Genomic DNA, 24780 nt, shown 5'->3' with positions numbered 1-24780 from the left:
TATGCGACTTCCCCTAATATTGACTTATTTTAAAAAAGGGTGGAACTTCAATCACACTATAACCTATTATTAACTCATCCAACTGAAGGTTATCTACTTAAGTTAAAGAGCCAATTTTATATGTTTGGAGATAAAAATAATAAACTACTTGCATCTCAATTAAAATCAGCTGGAGCCAAGAGGCAAATTTTGAAAATTCGTAGAAAAGATGGTACCCTGGCTCAGGATTATGAAGAAATTAATAAGATTTTTCAAGATTTTTATACTGAACTTTATAAATCTCAATGTCCAGTAAACTCTTCTGAAAAGAATGCTTTTTTACAAAAGATTGCTTTTCCTAAAATTTCTGCTGAGGATCAAAAAACTCTTGATGCCCAAATTACTGAATCTGAAATTCATAACGCTATTTTTTCAATGCAATCTGGTAAGGCCCCAGGACTTGATGGTTATCCTGTAGAATTTTTATAAAAAATTTGGAAAATTGCTTTCTACATATATGTTGGAGATGTTTAAAGAATCTTTTGTGAAAAGTAATTTACCCTCTACTTTTTAGGAAGCTTCTATTTCTTTAATTCTCAAAAAGGATAAAGATCCTACTGATTGTGCCTCATACAGACCTATTTCATTATTGAATGTTGATGCTAAGATTCTCTCAAAGATAATGGCCAATTGGTTGGAGAGTGTTTTGGGTGAAATCATTTTTAAAGATTAAACAGGCTTTATAAAGGGTTGTTATTCTTTCTCAAATGTTCAGAGATTATTTAACATTATATATTCGCCTTCTTCTAAAACTCCACAATGTGTTGTATCTTTGGATGCTGAAAAAACATTTGATCAAGTTGAATGGAAATATTCATTTAATGTTTTAGAAAAATTTGGTTTTGGTATTAATTTTGATAATTGGATTAAAATGATATATAAAGCTCCTATTGCTACTGATGTCACTAATAACTGTAGGTCTCCTTTTTTTCAGCTATCACAGGGGACAAGACAAGGTTGTCCATTAAGTCCTTTGTTATTTAACTTAATATTAGAACCCCTTGCTATTGCTCTTCGTGAAGCTGAAAATATTCATGGGATTTTTGTGAATGAGACCATGCACAAGATCTCTCTTTACGCTGATGATTTATTGGTGTATATATCTAAGCCTGAAGAATCTATTCCTGCTTTGCTAAAATTATTTGATAAATTTGAAGACTTCTCAGGATATAAAATAAATTTTAGTAAAAGTGAATTACTTCCTTTAAATAAATCTGTCTCTATATATGATAATATTCCTTTTAAAGTTACTGATTCTTATAGATACTTAAGTGTTATAATTACTAAAAAATATAAGGATCTTTATAAAGCCAATTTTCCTCCTTTAGTGGACTCTATGAAGTATTCCTTTAGTAGATGGAGACTACTTACATTTTCACTTGTTGGTCGTATTCATGTAGTTAAAATGATGATTTTACCAACATTTTTATATTTATTTCAGAATATTCCTGTTTTTTGACTAAGAAGTTTTTTGATCGGATTGATTCTATTATTCTATCTTTTATTTGGGATAATAAAAGACCAAGAATTGGTAAATGTCATTTGCAAAAGTTGAAAAAGGACGGAGGTCTTGCTTTGCCTAATCTAAGAATGTATTATTGGGCTGTTAATTTGCAGTATATGTCCTTTTGGTTATATTGGGGTGATAGGAATGATCGGCCAATTTGGGTAGACCTGGAACTGAGAGCTGTGAAACAGTTTTATTTAACTTCGTTACTAGGAGTTACTCTACCTATACAATTAGCTAAAGTTGCTAATTTAAACCTATATCCTGTGGTTAAGCACTCTTTACAAATTTGGATCCAGTTCCGTAATTTTTTTAATCTTAAAAAATTTAAACTTTGTAGTTTAATTTATCATAATTACTTTTTTAAAACTTCTTGGTGTTATGAATGTACCACAGCTCTGAGGGGCCGAAGGGTGTGGGGGTAGCCCCCTCCTTTGTGAGAATCGCAAGATCACTATTGAGTCAATTCAGGAGACCCAGGAAATAAGAGTAAGACATGCAGAATCCACAAGGCGGTGGAATGTGTCTTGGCCTCCGAGAGGCGGACCCATTGATGCCAGCTATTGTCTCTTGGAGACGGACTTGTGTATTGCATCCTGTATGATGCAATCAAAGCCCCAGGCAATGAACCAAGGAGGAGGTTGGTGGAGGGATTTTATCATCCCAACCTGATTGACACCTGAGACCCTGTGAGTCAGGATAAAAAAGGGGTCTGTGGGAACAGCCCCTCAGACGCACCAGAAGAAACGCTAGAAATCCCGTGACAGCGTTTAATAGCGACAGCCGGTGAGGGGCTTGTGTGCGTCCTTCCCTTGCCTGGGATTGGCGGCCTCACCACGGAAGAACGGCTTTAGCTAAAGGAGAGGCCACAAGTGAACGGCCACACCAACGGGACTCCCGACGGATCGAAATCATAAAGGTTGGAAAACCCGCAGCGGTAACTGCTCCCATTCTATTCCTATTTCTCTCTCTCTCCAACAAAGTGCAACACAGCGACAACCAAAAGACGGCAGCTTGTGGAACTGCAGTGAGCTGTATATTTCCATCGGATAATTCATTATCCCCTAGACAACGATAGAGCTATTTCTTATTGATTATTATTATACCCGCGCTTTTAGATTTAGTATTGACGAAGTATATTATCTGTATGTTTGCATTGATATTATTTTGTGTCTTTTTATCAATAAATACTGTTAAAAAATAGTACCATCAGACTTCAACAGACCTCTCTCTCTTTGCTGGTAAGTGACCCAGTTACGGGGTACGTAACATTGGAGTGAACCAATTTTTTTACTTTGGAAAAATAAAGGTATTAATTCTTTTTTGGATTTATTTAAAGAAGGCAGATTGAAGTCTTTTGAAGAATTAGTCGATAAGTATTCTCTCTCTCATATTCACACTTTTTACAATATCTTCAAGTTAGACATTTTTTACAAAAATATTTAAGTAATTTTCCTTACATATTGGAGGCTGACTTGTTAGATACTATTATGAATATGAACCTTTCATTGAAAGGTTCTGTTGGAAGAATTTATAATTTATTATTACAATGGGATAAGCGTCCTTTACTTAAGATTAAACAGGACTGGGAGAAGGAACTCAATTTGACTTTTATATGGGAGGATTGGACACGGATTCTGAAGCTGGTTAATTCTTCTTCAATCTGTGCTAGTCATTCACTGATTCAATTTAAAATTGTATATTGTTACCATTTGACGAAGAAGAGACTTTCTAAAATATTTCCCAATGTTGACAAGTATTGTGATATATGTAAAACTGAGATAGCTACACTGACACATATGTTCTGGTCATGTTCTATATTAAAACAGTTTTGGAAGTCAGTCTTTTCAACAATTTCTAAAGCACTCAGAATCAATTTACAACCTAATAAATTGACTGTGCTTTTTGGAATAATTCCTCAAAATATCCATGGTATTTCTGTGTCTGACCAACATGTTATTGCGTTTGTTACATTGATAGCTAGGAGGGCCATCTTGTTGAAATGGAAGGATATATCAGCTCCTACTTTGTCACAATGGTTCTCTCAAGTGACGCTGTGTCTTAGTTTGGAGAAAATTAGAAGTCGAACCTTTGAACCTTCATTTGATTTTGAGAAGAGAGGGGGCTCATTTGCTCATTATTATCATTTCAGTTAACTGATAGATTTCCTTCATGATCTAAATGTAATTTTTTTTTGATATATCTTTTTTTGTTGTTGGTGGTTTGATGTTTATTTTTAGAAGCTTTTTGTATGACTCATGGCTCCAGGGTTGTACCTCCAATGGGTTTCTTTTTTTTTCCTCACTTTTCTTGCTTAGTAGGGTTTTTTATTCACAAAATTTTCAATCCCTAAGATAATTTCCTCTTTTATGAGGCATTGTAAGTGTTGTACTTCGATGTACTTGTGCTATTTTTGAATAATAAAAAGATTTGAAAAGAACATAAGAGATGTAATTTTTAATTTGAAACCTGTTCATAATGGCTCAATATCTTATATTTATGGTCTGTTGTTCGGATTGAGAATGGCTCCTTAAGATAAAATTTAAAAAGATTGGGAAAAGGATTTACAGACTTCATTAGCTGATCAGACCTGGAGGGCTATTTTCAAAATGGTTAATTCTTCTTCATTATGTGCTCATTATTCCCTCCTACAATTTAAAGAGGTACATAGGGCTCATAAGTCTAAAGACAAGCTCTCTCGTTTTCTTGCAGATATATCTCCTTATTGTGACAGATGTAATAATGGAGAGGCTTCATTAATTTATATGTTTTGGTCATGTTAGAGCCTTGGAAAAATATTGGAAAGATGTATTTCAAACTTTTTCTGTACTTTTTAAAGTTAATTTTAAGCCAATCCTTTGACTGCCTTATTTGGTATTGTTGAGGAAAGAGCTATAATTCTGGAGCCTTCTCATTTGTGGGTACAGGCTTTTATTTCTCTTGTGGCTAGGAGGACGATCTTGCTTCAGTGGAAGGAGGTTGCCCCCCCCCCCTCCACACACACATGCTCAATGGTTATGCAATGTTATGTCATGTTTAAATTTACAGAAGATTTGTTGTGCGATTTCTGATTCTAACCAAGATTTTCAAACGCTATGGGGACCCTTTCTGAACTGTTTTAAAAATCTTTGAATTGTTATTGTTATTAAAATATAAACCTGGGTTATTATTATAAAACACTATATGGTAAAGTACTCTTTTTTTCTCTTTTTTTCCCAACCAGCTTTGTCTTGGTAGTGGGTGTAGATTTTTTATAATATAATTAACCATATTATTGTATTTCATAATTCAATTTATTTTTTTTGATTGAACATGAATATGGGATACTGTGATTGCATCAGTGTGATTTATATAAATATAGTGCACTTTCTGGTATCTTATTTTAATTTAGATAAGTATCCTTATGAATTCTGTATGTGTGTTTATGAAATTTAATAAAAATATTGGAAAAAGAAAAAAAGGGTAAAGTGAGAATAATGGAGTATGTGAAAAGCCTTGCCCTGATGAAAGCTACAATTATTACTAAGCAATGCAATGGTTTAATTATTGAAATACATATGTCTCCTAAGTGTTTTGTATGCATAGAAAGGTAAAATATATACTATATACTAAGACAAACGTTTGACTGACACTAATGTTACGAAGGTGCCACAACTCTGAGGGGCCGAAGGGTACAAAGTCGCCCCCTCCTTTTTTGAGAATCGCAAGATCGCTAATAATTCAGGTCAGGGGACCCAGGAAATGAGAGAGAGACGTTTGGAATGTGTCCTGGCCTCCGCGATACAAAGCCACGGATACCGGCCATTGTCTCTTGGAGACGGAATTGTGTATTGAGTACTGTACTATTCATTGAAGCCCTCAGGGAATGACCAGAGTGGGCTGATTGAGGGATTGCATCATCCCGACCTGATTGACATCTGAGACTCTGTGAGTAAGGATAAAAGAGGGTCTGGGGAACAACCCCTTCAGACGCACCAGGAGAAACGCTAGAAGTCCCATGACAGCGTTTAATAGCGACAGCCGGTGGGGCCCGCGTGCGTCCTTTCCCGTTGCCTGGGATTGAGGCCTTACCACGGAAGACGGCTTAGCTAAAGAAGAGATCACCACCAACGAAATTTCTGGTAAGTGACCCAGTTACGGGGTACATAACACTACATAATACCAAATGTATTTGTTCCGACTTATGTACAAATCCGACTTAAAGACAGACTCAGGAATGGAACTCATTTGTAACCCGGGTACTGCCTGTACCTCACACGTATTAGAAAATTTAAGAAAAGCTTTGGCTTCCCTGTCTATGTAGTAATCGTGAACAGTCAGTTGTAGAACCCATTTAATCTTTGTAAGAAAAACAATAAATATCAAACGAGTGCTACAATACACAGTTGATCCCCTCCTTTCAGTTTACTGCCCAGGCAGCAAATTTGAATGGCTATTCCAAAGGCACTGTGAATATAAACTATGGTGATTCAGAGAAAAGTGGATTTGCAAAATCAGATAGCTCCTGAAAACAGGCACAGAGATTTTAACAACTGCTCAGGCACTGATCTATGTTCAACAACACATGACCTGGAAGACAATGAAAAATAACACAGCACAGAAGAGAATGGTTTTACAGTTTTCCACATCTGGACAGGTGATCTTGTTTAAGAAGGTGCAAAATAAAACAGGAGCACAGTATCCACTAGGGACCAGAAAGTCTGAGAGAAATATAGAACATAAAGATTGTGAGCAGATGGAATTCACAGTCAATGTTTGGAAACAAGATCTAATCAACTGGATATGTTGCAGAAATAAGTACAATAGTCTCACATGCATTTTCTAAAGCTCATGTACATTTTAATACATCTCAACACCAGAATCACCAAATGCACAAGTCTCAAACTCTACATACTTTGCCAACAACTTGATCTGCCACTTTCTTAATTTTTCCCTCATCTATTTCTACCTATAGCCCACCTAGCCTCTATCTCCCCACTCTACCCCTACCTTCCTCCCTCCTTGGTCCAACTATCACCAACCAGCCATCTTACTCCCATTCTTCTCCACTCTTTTAGAAAATACCTTCCCTCCTCAGTCTCAGGCCTGATGCAGGGTCTCAACAATTCCTCTTCCCCAACAGATGCTCAGCCTGCTGAGTTCCTCCAGTAATTTACTTTTGCTTCAGATTCCAGCACCTGCAGTCTCTAAAATGGTATTAATAAGTGGCTTGCTAGGCCATTCAGAAGGATTTAAGAGTCAACTATATGGACTGTCATATTTTACATATTGTACTGGTCTGATTGGATTAGATTGGCAGGTTTTAGCTTCTATAGTGATCCACGTGGGTTTTAACAACAATTGAGAATTTTGTGGTCTTCTTTAAGATGATTACTTGTTGTTTTTCCAATTCCTTGATTATTAACTGATTTTAAATTCCACATCCATCAAGTATTATTATCCCAGTGGTTAAACTTCTAGTCACAATTACAGGTGCTGCCTGGATGCCATGAATATTATAAATGAATAGATACCAGCTAAGCAAATAGGTAGTGGTATGCCTTTCCACTGTAGTACATTTTCAGAATTGACATATGGCAACTGCAAAATGACTTGTATAGAGTCAATGGCATGGAGGAGTGTGTAATCTTTGTGAAACTGCACTTGTTCTCCCAACTGCTCTTTCACAAGAGAGGGAAATAGAGTGAGCTCTCATAAAATAAAAAATTCTGTGGCCTCCCCTATGCAACAGTAAATTGGGAAGACTGAGATTTGGAATAATCTCAGTTCCAGCCTGAAAGGAACCACTGACAAAAATATATTCCCATTGTCAACTTGACAGCATTGGCAAACCAGTGTTTGCCATGCAGTTGTGGCACAAAACAGGGGGTAAATTTCATTGTGAATGCTTTTATTGAAGCACAAGTTCTAAGTTATGCAGTAAATGCAATATAACAAAATGGGCTCTACATGGCTTTTAAAAAAGCAAGAGGTGGAGGGCTGTTAGTGACCAGTTTTAGTAAGTATCTTAAGATTTGACATAGAATTTTCAATATAACCTTTGTTACTTAAGTCCCAGAAGTGAAATAACTGTAATTAATGAACTACAAATACAAAACCAAAAACTGAATAAAACAAAAACAGATTTTTATCAATAGGTCTTCAAATGAGGAGCAAATTCTGCACCTGCTTTCGTTCAACCTCCACTACTTGATCCAGTTCCTGCACACGTTGTAACAGATGAACATGGGATTCTTCCAAAGTCTTTCGGAGATTTATTTCCTGGTCCAGATCTTGCATCACCTGAAAAACAGTATAGATAACACAATTTAAATGTTTACTGTTTAAAATCAAGAGATACACTGTAACATTATCCAGTGGCAAAGTGTCATCCTTACCCCATGATTTATAAAATATTGAAATATTATATTTTATTTAAAAGTTCTTTTTTCATAATAAAAATTGGTAGCAATAATGTTATTCAAAAACACAAGAATAAGAATAGCATAATCAAAGCATACAAGTGGTGCTTAAGCTACCTTTTGTTCTGAAGCAATTAGCATCATCTGTAATAATCCCTTAAAAAATCCACAATTTCCATATCATGAACTGGAACGCTGCATCCCTTACTAGACCTTTGCAAGACCTAACAGAAACGTCAGGGACAACAGAGTGGCACAGCTAGTAGAACTGCTGCCTGGGGACTGTTAGTGTGGAGTTTGCATGCGCTCTATGAGCCAGTAGGGTGTTTTCTCTGATTTCTTCTCACATCCCAAAGACATACAGTTGGCAGGTTAATTGGCGATTGTAAATTGCCCCTAAGTGAATGAATTCTGGAGCAGCTGTTCAAAATGTAAGCATAAGTGAAAATGGAATTAATGTAGGATTAGTCAGAATGAGTAATTGATGTGGACTCAGTGAGTCAAATAACTTGTTTATGTGCCTGTAGCCAGCCCTAGCCAAGTAAGGAGATCTAGCATTAATAAAACTTACAAAAAAAAGTGTGGATAAATGGAACTTCAGGATTCAGTAGCATTATTCAAATAAATGCAGTGCATCCAGTGCACACACTTAACACCTTTACAATCGGCTAACTAGAATATTCCTCATGGCTCAACAAAAACACAGTAGTTAACAGTAGTTACATGGATTGGGCTGCTGGCGACGATGGTGGAGGTGGATACGATAGGGTCTTTTAAGAAACTCCTGGATAGGTACATGGAGCTTAGAAAACTACAGGGCTATGGGTAACCCTAGGTAATTTCTTAGGTAAGGACATGTGCAGCACAGCTTTGTGGGCCGAAGGGCCTGTATTGTGCTGTCGGTTTTCTGTTTCTATATGTTGCTGAAGCTAGTTACCGAAGCCAATAGATTACTACAGTCACACCACCAGCTTTGCATCCATTTTCAATGGAAGTTCAAAATTGACTCTTATTTAATACAAGACTGATGGGGAAGATAAAATACCTTCTGTATGTACAGTTCCTATCAATTTTAATTATAATTGAGTGATAAAAACAAAATGCTCAGAGAGAAATTCAGCAAATCAGGCAGCACTTATGGTGAGAGAAACAGAGTAAGTTTAAGAGTAAGGACCTTTCGGACCTGCTGAGTATTTACAGGATTTTTTGTTTTTGTTTTACAGTCACAGGTTCTACAGATTTTTTAAATCCAATTACTACACAATGCAGAGTCGATTTAAGTTGCGAAGTATATCTTTACTACTTTATAGCTTTATCATTATCATCATAATTAATGAAACAAACAAGGATTGTATTACTTTGATGGGTTTTGTGACCTAACCTCTTGCATTTTTTGGCTCATTCTGTTATTTGTTGTTTTAAGTTCTTCTGCCGCCATTGCCATATTTGTCTAGAATAAAGAAAACATGCCATGATCAAATACTGAAACAAACATTCTGCCTGCAGAAGCATCATTGCTAGAATCTCTAAGAAGTTTATGTATGTTCAAATTCATGTATCATTGAATATACATCATCTACATGGGGTGGAGAAATGGGCCCTGATGGAGCTTTTAATGTATATTAAGATTTTGTTTACAACCATAGACAAAGCAATTTATAAAAGGCTACAAAACATCAAGGTACATTAAAATAATTGTGTTTATCTTTGGCTTCTCCTTCAGCTAACTCATCTTCCACTTTTATTGATATGTTTTTTGAAAATTTAAAACTTATTACTTCTATGTTAAATTACTTTTACCTTTACAATTCATGTACCTGAAACAGCATGTTCACTTTGTTTGCCTATCTTCTGAGATGACGTTAAACATTAGAAAGATCAGATTAATAACAACATAGGAAAATAGGCCTATTGATAGGTCACTCAACACCACCCCACCCCACTTCCACCACTGACACCATCACCACCATCTCCCAAACCTGTCCTAGCATTAAATATGATCATGGCTGATTTGGTTCAGGCCTCAATTCCTCTTCTATGCCAGTTCCCTATAATCTTCAATTCCCTGATATTTCAAAATATGTCTACTTCCTTTCAGTTGTCCAGTCTCCGCATACGTCTAAGAAAGAGGCTTCCATTATTCACTACATTCTGCAAGAGGAAGCTCCTACCAAATGAAGTTTTAAATGGCTGCCCTCTAATCTTGTCACAATATCCCCATATACAAGATTCCTCAAACAATGGAAACTTCCCAATATCTACTCTGTCATGCCACCACATGATGTTATATCTTTCAGTAAGATCACCTGTCTCCATTATTAATCATTTTTTAAAAACTTTATATGATAGGAGAACACACTCGAATGAGGAATCATCTTTGTATTCCCTCAAAATGGTTGAATTTTGGAATTTTCCTACATTGAATACAGCATATTTAAACGTGTTTCTATTATTACTTGCTATCCCTGTCCTTATACGTGTCAGGAGGTTGCCAGACTGAGAGTACTAACACCACAGGAAACAGTCTCAGATAGAGGGACCACCCTTTAAGCACAAATGAGGAGGAATTTCTTTAGCCAGAGGATAGTGAATCTGTGGAATTCATTGTCACAGAGGGATGTGAAGGCCAAGTCATTGGGTATATTTAAAGTGGAGGCTGATAGGTTCCTGATTAGTCAGGGCATCAAAGGCAGGAGAATGGAGTTGAGAGGGGTTATAAATCAGCCATGATGAAATGGCAAAATGGCTTGATGGGCTGAATGGCCTAATTCTGCCTCTATGTCTTATGGTCTTATGTTTTCTTAGCCCCCATGCACCAGTAGTGGAGTAAATAAATGTTTGGAGTATGAATAGTGCATCAATCAAGTGGACTATTTTGCCTTGATTATGTTGAGCTTATACCCCAAAAGAAATTGAACAGTTTTCGATCACACAGCTAATCTGTGGCTTTTTAGTGGTAGAAAGGGTCTGAGGAATCAGATTAGTCAGAATACAGAACACCTATGCTTTGAATTGCTTTTTGAAGATTTATGTAATTGGTCCAGTCATGTTTATAGTCAAATGTGACCCCCAGAGCGGGACTCAATGATGGTTGGTAAAGGTGTTGATTGTCAAAGATAGGTGATTAAACTTATTTTTGCTAGTGCTGGAATTGCAAATATTACTTGCTATCTATTAACTCATGACTGAATATTATTAAGCTCTCACTGCACATAGGTATTGGCTGTTCCATTTTCCTAAGAGTGAAAAGAATTGAACAGGATGCGATTATTAGCAAAACATTTCCTGTTCTGACTTTATTATAGAAGGAAGATCATTAATTAACAATCTGAAGGTGATTGAGCCTCGAACTTTGCATTGAGGAACTTCTGCCACATATGCCAGGTAGTTGATCTGATTGACTTCAAATGGTAACTGGTTGGAATACTTGGGGCATCAGAAGGATACCAAGAGAGATCACTTACTTAGTGTTTTTGGAGTTCAAAAAGTGTAGATTGCCATGAAACATTAAAAAAAAGATCTGTAAGAGCATTCGTAAGTACATAAAACAAAATTACTTTTCCTGTAAAGGAAAACATAGATTTTTTACAGACAGTACAGACAAGAAATATAATAGGAAATTAGAAGGAAATACTGTTCATCTGTCTGCAAGGAAGAAGACACACAAAAGCTGCAAGATGTATTAGAGAATCTCATGAGAACAGCGGAATGAAGAAACTAAACATTAGATGAATGTCATACTAGAGAAGTTGGTGAGTTTCAAAACTGACAAGTTTCAAGGATCTGATGATGTGTACTTCAGAGTTTTGAAAGAGGTAGTTTTAGAGGTAGTGGATGGTCTGGTAATCAGCTTCCAAGATTCCACAGGCTGTTGATTTGTCCCAGTGGATTAGCGAATAATAAATGTGACCCTACTGTTTAAAAAAGGAGAGGGAAAAAAAAGAACTACCAACCTGTTTTCCTAACATCAGAGGAAGGCAAATGCTAGAATATCAGAATCAGGTTTATTATCAACAGCATGTAATGTGAAATTTGTTAATTTAGCAGCAACAGTTCAATGCAATACATAACGCAGAAGAAAAAAAATAATAAATAAGTCAATTACAGTATATGTATATTGAATAGATTAAAAATCATACAAAAACAGAAATACAAAAGTGAGGTAGTGTCCAAGGATTCAATGTCCATTTAGGAAATGGATAGCAGAGGGGAAGAAGCTGTTCCTGAATCACTGAGTGTGTGCCTTCAGGCTTCTGTACCTCCTACCTGATGGTAACAGTGAGAAAAGGGCATGCCCTGGGTGCTGGAGGTCCTTAATAATGGACGCTGCCTTTCTGAGACACCGCTCCCTGAAGATGTCCTGGGTACTTTGTAGGCTAGTACCCAAGATGGAACTAGCTAGATATACAACCCTCTGCAGCTTCTTTTGGCCCTATACAGTAGCACCCCCCCATATTAGACAGTGATGCAGCCTGTCAGAATGCTCTCCACAGTACATCTATAGAAGTTTTTGAGTGTATATGTTGACATGCCAAATCTTTTCAAACTCCTAATAAAGTATAGCTGCTGTATTGCCTTCTTTATAACTGCATCGATATGTTGGGACCAGGCTAGATTCTCAGAGATCTTGACACCCAGGAACTAGAAATTGCTCACTCTTTCCACTTCTGATCCCTCTATGAGGATTGGTATGTATTCCTTCGTCTTACCCTTCCTGAAGTCCACAATCAGCTCTTTCATCTTACTGATGTTGAATGCCAGGTTGTTTCTGTGGCACCACTACTCCACTAGTTGTGGAGTTAGGGTTAGGGTTAGGGTTATTCCTCACTCCTGTACGCCCTCTCGTCACCACCTGAGATTATACCAACAATGGTTGTATCATCAGCAAATTTACAGATGGTATTTGAGCTATGCTAGCCACACTGTCATGTGTATATAGAGAGTAGAACAGTTGGCTAAGCACACACCCCTGAGGTGTGCCAGTGTTGATCGTCAGCGAGGAGGATATGTTATCACCAATCCGCACAGATTGTGTTCTTCCAGTAAGGAAGTCAAGGATCCAATTGCAGAGGGAGGTACAGAGGCGCAGGTTCTGCAACTTCTCAATCAGGATTGTGGGAATGATGCTATTAAATGCTTAACTATAGTCGATAAACAGCATCCTGACATAGGTGTTTGTGTTGTTCAAGTGGCCTAAAACCATGTAGAGAGCCATTGAGATTGCATCTGTCATTGACCTATTGTGGCGATAGGCAAATTGCAATGGGTTCAGGTCCTTGCTGAGGCGGGAGTTCAGTCTAGTCATGACCATATAAAGGATATAATTGATTGAGCAGAAGCTTTATGGAGTTATGAAAAGAAAATCAAATTTTACTTAATCTGATGGAGTCTTTTTAAGGATGAGACTAGTGGAATAGGTGATGGAGAACCAGTAGATGTGATGCATTGATTTCCAGAAAGCTTTTGTAAGGTCCTACACAGGACATTGAAAGACCAGATGGCCTATTCCATGCTGTATCTCAATAAATGGAAAAAATACCATTATTGGTTCTAATTGTTGCAGGATTACCATGAGAAGAGACGAGCCAACAAGGACTATATTTTGAGTTCAAAAGAATGAAAGGCAATCTCATTGAAACTGACCAAATTCTTAAAGGTCCCAATGGACAAAATGCTGAAAGGATGTTTCCCCTGAGTGAGATATCTAAAACTTGGAATGCATTTTGAAATAAAAAGGGGCACACCATCAAAGAATGGGATAGGAAAAAATTCTTAACATACAGAGTAGGGAACATCTGGAACTTAACAATTAGTAAGGACTAATGTTTTTTTTTTGCTAGTGTTTGGATGTTTATAAGACATTCAAATGCATTTAAATTATTCAACGATTTTGACAGTTGGTAAACCAGAGGTTTTAATCAGTTATTACAACCAGAAATCTGAATAGATCAAAGCCAGCTTTATAGACCAAGCTGCTACACAGATGTCTGCTCAGAAGCAGAAAATGCAAGGATTAAAAACAAATGGCAGCTGTGTCATGTTTTTTTCACAGCTACTTTTCTAGAAACGGTGTGAATGATGGGAGTCAATCCTGTGGAAATTTTACTTCGTTTTGTTTGAATAATGTGTAAAGTTCAGCAATATTTTCCAATTTTAGTGAAAGATCTCAAAATGACTGTGGCAATAAATTGCTGGTCAAGACCACTTTGAGACTTATGGTGCCAAAGTAACACTTCTTTTAAATGCTGTTGCAAGAGATATTCCAGCAAAGCTTATTCTATACCTATAAGTATAATTGCATTTTTTAAATCTATAGCTAATTAAATAGATAGATAGATAACTAAAGATTCTTCATAAGGGCCCACTAAAGTTGCAATGCTTTATAATAGGTGATATAAACCAGCCGCATACCTTAGTTGTTGTGGTTATTTCCAGAGCAGCACTCAGCCTGTCTATTTCTTCCTGAGCTGCTGCTTTTTCTTCACTAGCTTCATTCAGCTGCTGTCTGAAATGAATAATTACCCTCTGCAATTTCTTTATTTCTTGAATATGTTCTTCCTGCATTGCAGCTAGCTGGTCCACTGCAATAATGATGAAATGAAGATAGTAATGTATTTAGAATCTTTGTGTTCATTTTCAAATTGCCATCCTGTTAATAGCTACATAAGACAAAAATTCATCAGCCAATTTTTTACTGATGCAGAGAAGCTGAGACTTGTTATCTGCATGATTCACAATCATTGTAGTTCATCAGGAATATAATGCAGAATAATGTTTTGATTGGTTCCAACAAATTACCAAAATGGGAGAACTTGTTTTCTGAATTATGAAACATCTGAATGAATGATTGAACTTTGTGAATAACATTTATTTATGTTACTAAATGAAAGATGGACACCCCTAAAATGCAAAGATATTCATTAAATTTGTCATTAATTGCCCTATAGGGCACCATAGGAATCGATGGAATATCACCAAATACTGTGCAATTGTCATCACCGCTCAAAATAAGACATTAGCAGCTACATCCTTAGAAAACAAATCAACAAACTGAATATAATGACTATCAAAGCTTCTGGAATTCTAAATGCTTAGATGGCACTTTTTTCCAATAATATTTAGGTATTGAGAAAAATACTACAGAAAAATAAGAACAGGAGTAAGCCATTTAGCCACTAAAGCTTGTTTTGCCATTCAGTAAATTCATGAATTAACACATTCACATTTTTCCCTGACCTCTAACAAAGCAAATCCTTTAACAAAATTTAAAGTCAATAATTGATTTTGTTGTCAATTACCACTTGCAGAAGGGAGTTCAAAACTTTTACCATCCTCTGCTTTGATAAGTGTTTCTTAACTTCACTTATGGAAAATCGATCTTTAAATTTTAAACCTCTAGTCCAGACACCTCAGCTATCAGAAACAGTTTCCTTTTATCAATGCCTTCATTTATTTCTATCATCTTGAAAACATTAATAAATCACCCAGTAACTTCAGTAATGAAACACTAGTTATTTATGTAATTTCTCCTTCTGGGGGTCACAGGAGGATGTGTAAGGAAAGTAGATCAGAGAAAGCGAAGATACTTTTCACTGAGATTCTAAGTGCTGTATGAATTAATTACACCTTATAAATAAAATTTACAGAAGATATAACAAGAAATAGAAGCAGAAGCAATCCTTTCAAAACTGTTTGCTATTTAAAATCGTCACTGACTCTATAACTTAAGTGCACTCGTTTGACCAATTCCTCTATCTGTAACTCCCAATATATCCATAAACTTATCTCAGCTTCAAATGTAATCAATAGCTGAGTATCCATAGTCCTTGAAAGCAGAGAACTACAAAAGTATATAACCCCTAAGTAAAGATTCGCTTATTCAGATCAGTTATCAATGATTGTTCCCTTATTGAAACTATGCCATGTGGTTGTAGAATCTCTAGCTTGAAGAATCAGCCTCTTTGTTTCTATCTTTATCAAACCCTCCCAGAATTTTGGTTGCCACCTCCGAGTTTAGACCATACTTAATCAATCTTCTTCACAGGTATCTTTGCTCCATTAACTCCAGTGATTAATAAACAAAACGAAGTATCACCAAAACCCTGCACCAACTCAGCAACACTTTTCCATTTTTGTACTCCAATTCCCTTCCAAAAAAGGTCAATGAACCAGTTATTTTTCAATTTCTTACAGTACCCATAAGATTAGTTTATGCATCTGATGAATCAGCTTCTGAGCCCCAACATTTACTAGTTCTTATCGTTTAGGCTTTCTGTTTTATACATTATTGCTGTGAAAGAGCCAAACCTCACACTCCACTGATCTTATATCCAATTAACTTGTCTGAATCACTTTGTAGACTCAGTATCTCTTTCCCAGTTCAAAGAGGCTGTTGCTGATATGTGAAGCAAATGGAAACTAAAGGTCACCGCTTCATGGTATGCCATGGGAACCAATATCAGGAAACTACTAAGAGGAACCTGTGGAATTCTCTACACAGAACACAGCAGAGGCATGTCATCAGCTATATTCAAAAAGGAGGTAGAAATATTTCTTGATGTTAAAATGATAAAGGAATATGAGAGAAAGTTAAAAAACAGTACTGAAGCAGCTGGTCAATTGTGATCAGGCTGAATGGTGAGACAAGGTTAATTGTTCCTACTTTCTATGTTTTCTTTAACACAGCTTATTTAGACTTTCTTTTGTATATTGTATGCAAATTTGGCTTCCTTACCCGAGAAAAGATATTCATGGCATGGAAGAAACCCTAAAACAAAAGATTGCTAAACTGGTTCCTGGAAAACTGTACAGATGTATGAAGAAAGACTGGTCGGTTAGATCTAAATTGTAAGCAGATAAAAGAATGAGGGATCACATAAAAGCCAATAAACTTCCAAAAAGACTAAACATACAAGATGCAGGGAGGATGCTCCTGATGACTGGAGAGTCCAGATCAATGGTCACAGCCTCAATATATGAGATAAACCAACTGGAACTGAATTCAGGAGAAATGTCTTCAATCAAAGGATGGTGAACTTGAGGAATCCTTCACCACTTGACAACTACAGCCAAGTCACTAAATATGATCAAGGAGGTACAGTACTGTGCAAAAGTTGTAGGCACCCTTGATTTTTTATATCAATTTTGTTTTTGATGTTTTTTTTGTCTTCAGCATTAGTGTGTCAGTAGAAAAGAGCAAATTTTAGATTTACAAACATTCATTTTCCAACAAATTAAATGTTAGAGAATGTTTTGGCATTTCGTTAAAGAATGTGATTTATTAACTAATACAAATTTTTGAATAAAAACCAGTTTACTTTGGAAGTACATAGCCCAGTGCATGATTAAATAAAGATAGCGAACAGGTGCTAAAGAACATGACATAATAAGTTGAATGTCTGTTTAACTGAAACAGAAATGGGTGTAGAAGGAATCACTAGGCAAGCGACGACCAAACTAAAAGGTGAGGGTGTGGCAGATGTGACAACTTAACCTACAAATCATCAATTCTTGCACCATGGCAAGAGGGAACATATCAACAAGACACAAGGTGATCATCCTACAACAGCAGATCTCTCCCACGCAAAAATTTCATGACAGACAGGAGTTTCAAGATGTGCTGTCCAAGCTCTTCTGGACAAACACAAAGAAACAGGCAAGGTTGAGGACCACAAACAGAGTGGTTGGCCATGGAAACAGAGTGCAGCAGATGAGAGATACATCAAACTGACGTTCCTTCTAAATTCGAAGAAGTACAATCACCTCTGAACACATAGAAACCACTGGGACCCAGATATACTCCTCTATAGTGCAGAGAAGCCATGTTACAAGTGGCCTTGGTGGAAGAGTTGATACCAAAAAGCCATTCCTCTAAGTGGAAACAAAGCTAAGAGAGATGCCTACACACAGAAACACAAGGTCTGAGGTGCTGAACATTGGCAGCAAGTGTCCTGGATTGACAAGTCAAAATTTGAAATTTTTGGTTTAATTGGGAAACAGCTTGACCATAGAAGAGCTGGAGAGTGCCACATGGATGAGTGTCTGCAGCCAACAGTAAAGCATGGCGCAGTTACGTTGCAGGTTTGGGGCTGCATTTCTATAAATGGACCATTAGACCATAAGATATAGGAGCAAAATTAGGCCATTTGTCCCATCAAGTTGCTCCACCATTCAATCATGGCTGAACCTTTTTTTCTCCTCCTCAACCTCAATCAAGAACCTATCAATCTCTGCCTTAAATACACCCAATGACCTGGTAACCACAGCTGCACATGGCAACAAATTCTACAAATTCACCACCCTCTGGTGAAAGAAATTTCTCTGTATCTCTGTTTTGAATGGACGCCCCTCTATCCTGAGGCTGTGCACTCTTGTCCTAGACGCTCCCACTATGGGAAACTTCTTTCCGCATTTATTCTATCTAGGCCTTTCCACAGTCAAAAGGTTTCAATGAGATTTCCCCCTCATTCTTCTAAATTCCAGCAAGTACAGACCCAGAACCATCAAATGTTCCTCGTATGATAACCCTTTCATTCTGGAATCATCCTTGTGAGCCACCTCTGGACCCTCTCCAATGCCAGCACATCTTTTCTAAGATGAGGGCCCCAAAACTGTTCACAATACTCAAGGTGAGGCCACACCAGTGCCTTATACAGCTTCAGCATCAAATCCTTGCACTTGTATTCTAGGCCTCTTGAAATGAATGCTAACAATGCATTTGCCTTCTTCACCACCGACTCAACCTGTAAGTTAACCTTTAGGGTGTTCCGCACAAGGACTCCCAAGTCCCTCTACATCTCAGATTTTTGGATTTTCTCCCCATTTAGAAAATGGTCTGCACATTTATTTCTACTGCCAAAGTGCATGACAATGCACTTTCCAATATTATAATTCATTTGCCACTTCCTTGCCCATTTTCATAATCTGTCCAAGTCCTTCTGCATCCTGCCTGTTTCTTTAACACTACCTGCCCTCCACCAATCTTCATATCATCTTCAAACCTGGCAACAAAACCATCTACTTCATCATCTAAATCATTTATATACAGTATAAAAAGAAGTGGTCCCAACACCGACCCCTGCAGAATACCACTAGTCATTGACAGTGAACCAGACAAGGATCCTTTTATTCCCACTTACTGCCTTCTTCCAATCAGCCAATGCTCTAACCACGTCAGTAACCTTCCTGTAATACCACGTGCTCTCAACTTGGTAAGCAGCCTCATGCGTGGCACCTTGACAAAGGCCTTCTGAAAATCCAAATATATAACATCCACTGCATCCCCTTTATCTATCTTACTTGTAATCTCTTCAAAGAATTCCAACAGGTTTGTCAGGCAGGATTTTCCCTTAAGGAAACTGTGCTGACTTTGTCCTATCTTGTCCTGTGTCACCAAGTACTCCATCCCCTCATCCTTAACAATTGACTCTAACATCTTCCCAACCACTGAGGTCACGCTAACTGGTCTATAATTTCTTTTCTGCTCTCTCCCTCCTTTGTTAAAGAGTGGAGTGACATTTGCAATTTTCCAGTCCTCTGGCACCATGCCAGAGTCCAATTTTTGAAAGATCATTGCTAATGGCATCGCAATTTCTAATGCTACCTCTTTCACTCTAGGGTGCAATTCCTCTGGTCTGGGTGACTTATGTACCTTTAGTCTTTCAGCTTTTTGACACCTTCTCTCTTGCAACAGTAACTTCACCCCCTTCTCTTCCTTTACACACTAAAACATCTGGCACACTGCTAGTGTCTTCCAGTGAAAACTGATGCAAAATACTCACCCATCTGCCATCTCCTTGTCCCGTTATTATTTCTCCTGCCTCATTTTCTAGCAGACCTATATCCACCCTCATCTCTCTCTTATTTTTATGTACTTGAAAAAGCTTTTACCATCCACTTTGATATTATTTGCTAGCTTGCTTTCATATTTCATGTTTTCCTTTCTAATGATTCTTCTAGTTGCTCTCTGTAGGTTTTGAAATACTTCCCAATCTTTCTTGTATCCCCTCTCTTTTGTTTTTACATTGTCAGCCTTTGTCAGACACCTTTGTATTATTTTGCTATTTGAGTATTTCTTCATTTTTGGAGTACACATGTCCTGCACCTTCCTCATTTTTCCCAGAAAATGAATTGAACTGAATTGACTTTATTACTTATTTCCTTCATATTCAAGAGGAGTAAACATCTTTAAGTCACTTCTCCGTTCAAATGTGTAATGTGCAATTATAGTAATTTATAATAAATATTACGTACAACAGGATAGTCAATATAACATAGAAATACAATTATGTCAGCATGAATTTAACAGTCTGATGGCCTGGTGGAAGAAGCTGTCCCAGAACCTGTTGGTCCTGGCTTTTATGCTCAAATATCATTTCCTGGATGGTAGCAGCTGGAACAGTTTGTGGTTGGGGTGACTTGGGTCTCCAATGATCCTTCAGTCCTTTTTACACACCTGTCTTTGTAAATGTCCTGAATAGTGGGAAGTTCACATTTACAGATGCGCTGGGCTATCCACACCATTCTCTGCAGAGTCTTGCAATTAAGAGAAGTTCCCATACCAGGCAATGTTGTAACCAGTCAGGATGTTCTCAATCGTGCCCCTATAGAAAGAATTTGGAGGGCCATACCAAACTTTTTCAACTGTCTGAGGTGAAAGAGGCACCACTGTGCCTTTTTCACCACACATCTGGTATGTACAGACGACGAAATCCTCGGTGATGATTATGCCGAGTAACTTAAAGCTGTTCACCCTCTCAACCCCAGATCCATCGATGTCTATAGGGGTTAGCCTGTCACCAGTCCTCCTGTAGGCCACAACCAGCTCCTTTGTTTTTGTGACTTTGAGGGAGAGGTTGTTTTCTTGACACCACTGTGTCAGGGTGATGATTTCCTGTCTGTAGGCCATCTCATTATTATTTGAGATTAGGCCAATCAGTGCAGTGTCGTCAGCAAATTTAATTAGCAGATTGGAGCTGTGGATTGCGACCCAGCTCCACCGCACACCATTGCTGCTCTGCTGACATCCTTTCCAATTTACTTTGGCCAGCAACTCTCTCATACCATTGTAATTCAATGTAGCTGAACCCTTAGTAGGCTCAACAACAAACTACTCTAAAAAGCCAACTCTTAGGCATTCAACAAACTTACTCTCTTGAGATCCATTACCAACCTAATTTTCCCAATTGATCTGTATGTTAAAATCTCCCATGACTATCATAACATAGTTATGATACGGAGTTGGTGATCTGGTCAGAATTAATGGAATCCTCAATGCTAAGAAGTGCAAGCAGATTCTCATCCCACACAATTCCATCAGGAAGGCATCAGATCAGTTCCAACTTCATCCTGCAGCAAGACAAAGACCCCAAACACACAGCCAAGGTCATAAAGTACTATCTTCAGCAAAAAGAAGAACAAGGAGTTTAACAACAAATGGTATAGCCTCCACAGAGCCCTAATCTCAATATTATTGAGGCTGTCTGGAATTATCTGGAGTCAGAAGCTAGCAAGACAGCCAAAGTCTGAAGAAGAACTATGTCAAGTTATCCAAGATGCTTGGAACAACCTACCAGCTGATCTTCTTATAAAACTGCAGAGCAGTATACCTAAGAAAATTAATGTAGTTTTAAAGGCAAAGGGTGATCACACCAACTATTTATTTGATTTAGTTCTTTACTATTTTTAGCACTTAACAGTAAATTTGTTATCTGGAAACTTTTCATTTCATTATTTTTGAAAGCATCTTCGCTTTACAGCATGTTTACGTGTGCCTAAGATTTTTGCACAGTACTGTAGATACCACCTGTACCTAATAAAGTGGCCACTAAGTGTATGTTCTTGGTCTTCTGCTACTGTTGCCCATCCACCAAGGTTCAAAGTGTCACAAACAAGAGAAAATCAGCAGATGCTGAAAATCAAAGTAATGCACTCAAAATGCTGGAGGAACACAGCAGACCAGACAGCATCAATGGAAAAGAGTAAACAGTTGATGTTTTGGGCTGAGACCCTGCACCAGGACTGTAAGGTTCACAGTGTTGTGTGTTCTGAGATGATCTTCTTCACACCACTGTTGCAATGGTTGGTTATTTGGGTTACTGTCACCTTCCTGTCAGCTTGAACCAGTCAGGCCATTCTCTTCTGACAAGACGTTTTCTCCCATAGAACTGTCACTCACTGGATGTTTTTTCATGCCATTCTGTGTTACTCTTGACACTATTGTGTGTGAAAATCCCAGGAGATCAGCTGTTTTTGGGATACTCAAACCACCCTGTCTGGCACCAACAATCATTCTTCAGTCAAAGTCACTTAGATCACATTTCCTTCCTCATTCTGATGTTTGGTCTGAACAGTATCTCCAGCATACCTGTACACTTTTATGATTGAGTTGCTGTCACATGATTGGCTGATTAGTTATTTGCATTAATAAGCACGTTTACAGGTGTATCTAATAAAGTGACCACTGAATATATACTTCTTCAAGCTAAGAGGATTAAGAGATGTGTAGAGAAGGCTAGAAAAGGTTATTGTGGTGGACATTCGGCTATCATGTTGCAGAATGGAGCAAGCCTGAAGGACTTAATAGACTTATTTCTTCTCCTACTTTTATATAATTCGATGATTTGTTTAAATCAACATCAATTTGCACACTTCAAAAAAAAGTTTGATCATTGTGTTTCTCAGCAGAATCTTATTCAAAATCTTACTTTATTATTTTCCTATCTATAGATCCCAAGGAGGAAGAGTAATTAATTACATAATGGTATAATTGTTCATTACCTGAATATCCAGGATTGAGTTCTTTAGCTGTCTGTATTCGAAATACATTCAATTTCACTGTTTGTATAACACTTTCCAGCCTGCAAACACGACTCACCAAAAATTCATAGCTTTTCCACAATATATCACCTTCAGTGCCAAAAGCTTTCCTAGTGTGGAGAGGACTGACAGGCTTGCAACTGTCATAACTACCAGTTTTAGGTGCTCCACAATCTTCAATACCATATCCCAGGCTTTCTAAGTCTTGAATTAAAGCATCTGTTTGTTCCTCAGCTGCAATGATCCGGTGCTGAAGCACAGTAAGTGATTCAGGTACTGTGGCACCGATGTGTATTGGAGGTATTGGTGCACGTGACATGTTTAAAACATCAGTAACATGTTTAAAACATCAGTAGCCACCTGGAAAATTAAACAGATTATGAAACAATTCTGTCTACCTAAGCAAAATTAGGTGCAATCAAACCATTTTGGTTGAGCCATTAATGTCATAAGAAGATGATAATTTACGCAGCATTGGTCTGAATCTCCATTGCTCTGGCCACTCTCTTCCTCTTTCTCCTGCTAAGTTCCCTGCTCTAAGCTCATCTGGCATTGTCTTTTCTGCCCTCACCCAAAGCTCCCAAGTATTCCCTCTGTCTCTCCCAACCTCCCCCAAGTTTCAGTCACTCTCTCCCTTGCACTCCTCTCAAGCTCCTCCACACACTTTTGTTATCTCGACAAAATGCTGGAAGAACTCACTGGGTCCAATAAATATAGGCACAAACAAGAGAAAATCTGCAGATGCTGAAAATCCAAGCAACACAGAAAATGCTGGAGGAACTCAGCAGGCCAGGCAGCATCTATGGAAAAAGAGTACAGTCGACGTTTTGGCCCAAGACCCTTCAGTAGGATTGGAAAAAAAAGATGAGGAGTTAGAGTTAGAGGGTGAGGGAGGGGAGGGAGAAACACAATGTGATAGGTGAAACGGAGGGGAGGGGTGAAGTAAAGAGTGAGAAGTTGATTGGTGAAAGAGTTACAGAGCTGCAGAAGGGGGAATCTATTAGGAGAGGACAGAAGGCAATGGAAGAAAGAAAAGGGAAAGAAGCACCAGTGGGAGGCAATGGACAAGCAAAGAGATAAGGTGAGAGAGGGAAAAGAGGATAGATAGGGAATGGTAAAGGGGGGCCATTACCGGAAGTTCGAGAATTCGATGTTCATGCCATCAGGTTGGAGGCTAACCAGACAGAATACAAGGTGTTGCTCCTCTAACCTGAGTATGGCCTCATTGCGACAGTAGAGGAGACCATGGCTTGACGTGTCAGAATGGGAATGAGAAGTGGAATTAAAATGGGAGCAGAATTAAGCCATTCAGCCCACTGAGACTTCTCCACCATTGGATTATAGTTGAGCAAATTTCCCTCTCAATTCCATTCTCCTGTCTTCTCCCTGTAACCTTTTACAGTGTGTCCTTACTATCAAGAACCTATTAACCTCTGCTTTAAATATACCCAATGACTTGGCCTTCACAGCAACTGTGGCAAGGAATTCACCAGATTCACCACTTTCTGGCTAAAGAACTTTCTCCTCACCTTTGTTATAAAGGGACATTCTTGCATTGAGGCCACATCCTCTGTTCTAGACTCTCCCATTATTGGAAAGATCCTCTCCATGTCCACTTTGTTTGGCATTTTCAATATTTGGTAGATTTCAACAAGCTTCCCTCTCATTCTTCTAAACTTCAGTGAGTATATGCCCAGAGCAACCAAATACACGTCATACATTAACCCTTTCATTCCCAGGATTATTCTCATAAACTGTCTCTGTACCCTTTCCAATGCCAGCACACCTTTCTTGGCCATGGAGCCCAAAATTATTCCAAATGTGATCTGACCAATGCCTTATAAAGCTTCAGCATTATGTCCTTGCTTTTATATTCTAATCTTTTTGAAATGAATGATAATATTGCATTGCTTTCCTCACTATCAACTCAATCTGCACATTACAAGCAGATAAAAGATGCATATCAACATTCGGGTGAGACCCTGATCAGGACTGACAGAGATCTAGAAAGATTGC

The 24780-nt window shown here is 37.9% G+C and overlaps 1 protein-coding gene across 2 annotated transcripts in view; it reads right to left on the bottom strand.

The window, feature by feature from the left end:
* The window catches only part of LOC140725520 (coiled-coil domain-containing protein 150-like), a 136583-nt gene extending 113490 nt beyond the window's left edge, over window positions 1–23093 (bottom strand). For both annotated transcript variants that reach the window (XM_073041075.1, XM_073041076.1), the window contains exons 1-4: window positions 22726–23093; window positions 14359–14528; window positions 9329–9397; window positions 7712–7828 (exon numbers count right to left, since the gene is read on the bottom strand). In XM_073041075.1, the coding sequence (XP_072897176.1) occupies window positions 7712–7828; window positions 9329–9397; window positions 14359–14528; window positions 22726–23083 (714 nt within the window). In that variant the 5' untranslated portion in view covers window positions 23084–23093. The remainder of the gene's footprint in view (window positions 1–7711; window positions 7829–9328; window positions 9398–14358; window positions 14529–22725) is intronic.
* Between the last annotated feature and the right edge of the window lie 1687 nt (window positions 23094–24780).

The sequence above is a fragment of the Hemitrygon akajei genome, chromosome 3 (genome assembly GCF_048418815.1).
Source record: "Hemitrygon akajei chromosome 3, sHemAka1.3, whole genome shotgun sequence".
NCBI classification, from domain to species: Eukaryota; Metazoa; Chordata; class Chondrichthyes; order Myliobatiformes; family Dasyatidae; genus Hemitrygon; species Hemitrygon akajei.
This window is presented reverse-complemented; position numbering and strand designations above follow the sequence as displayed.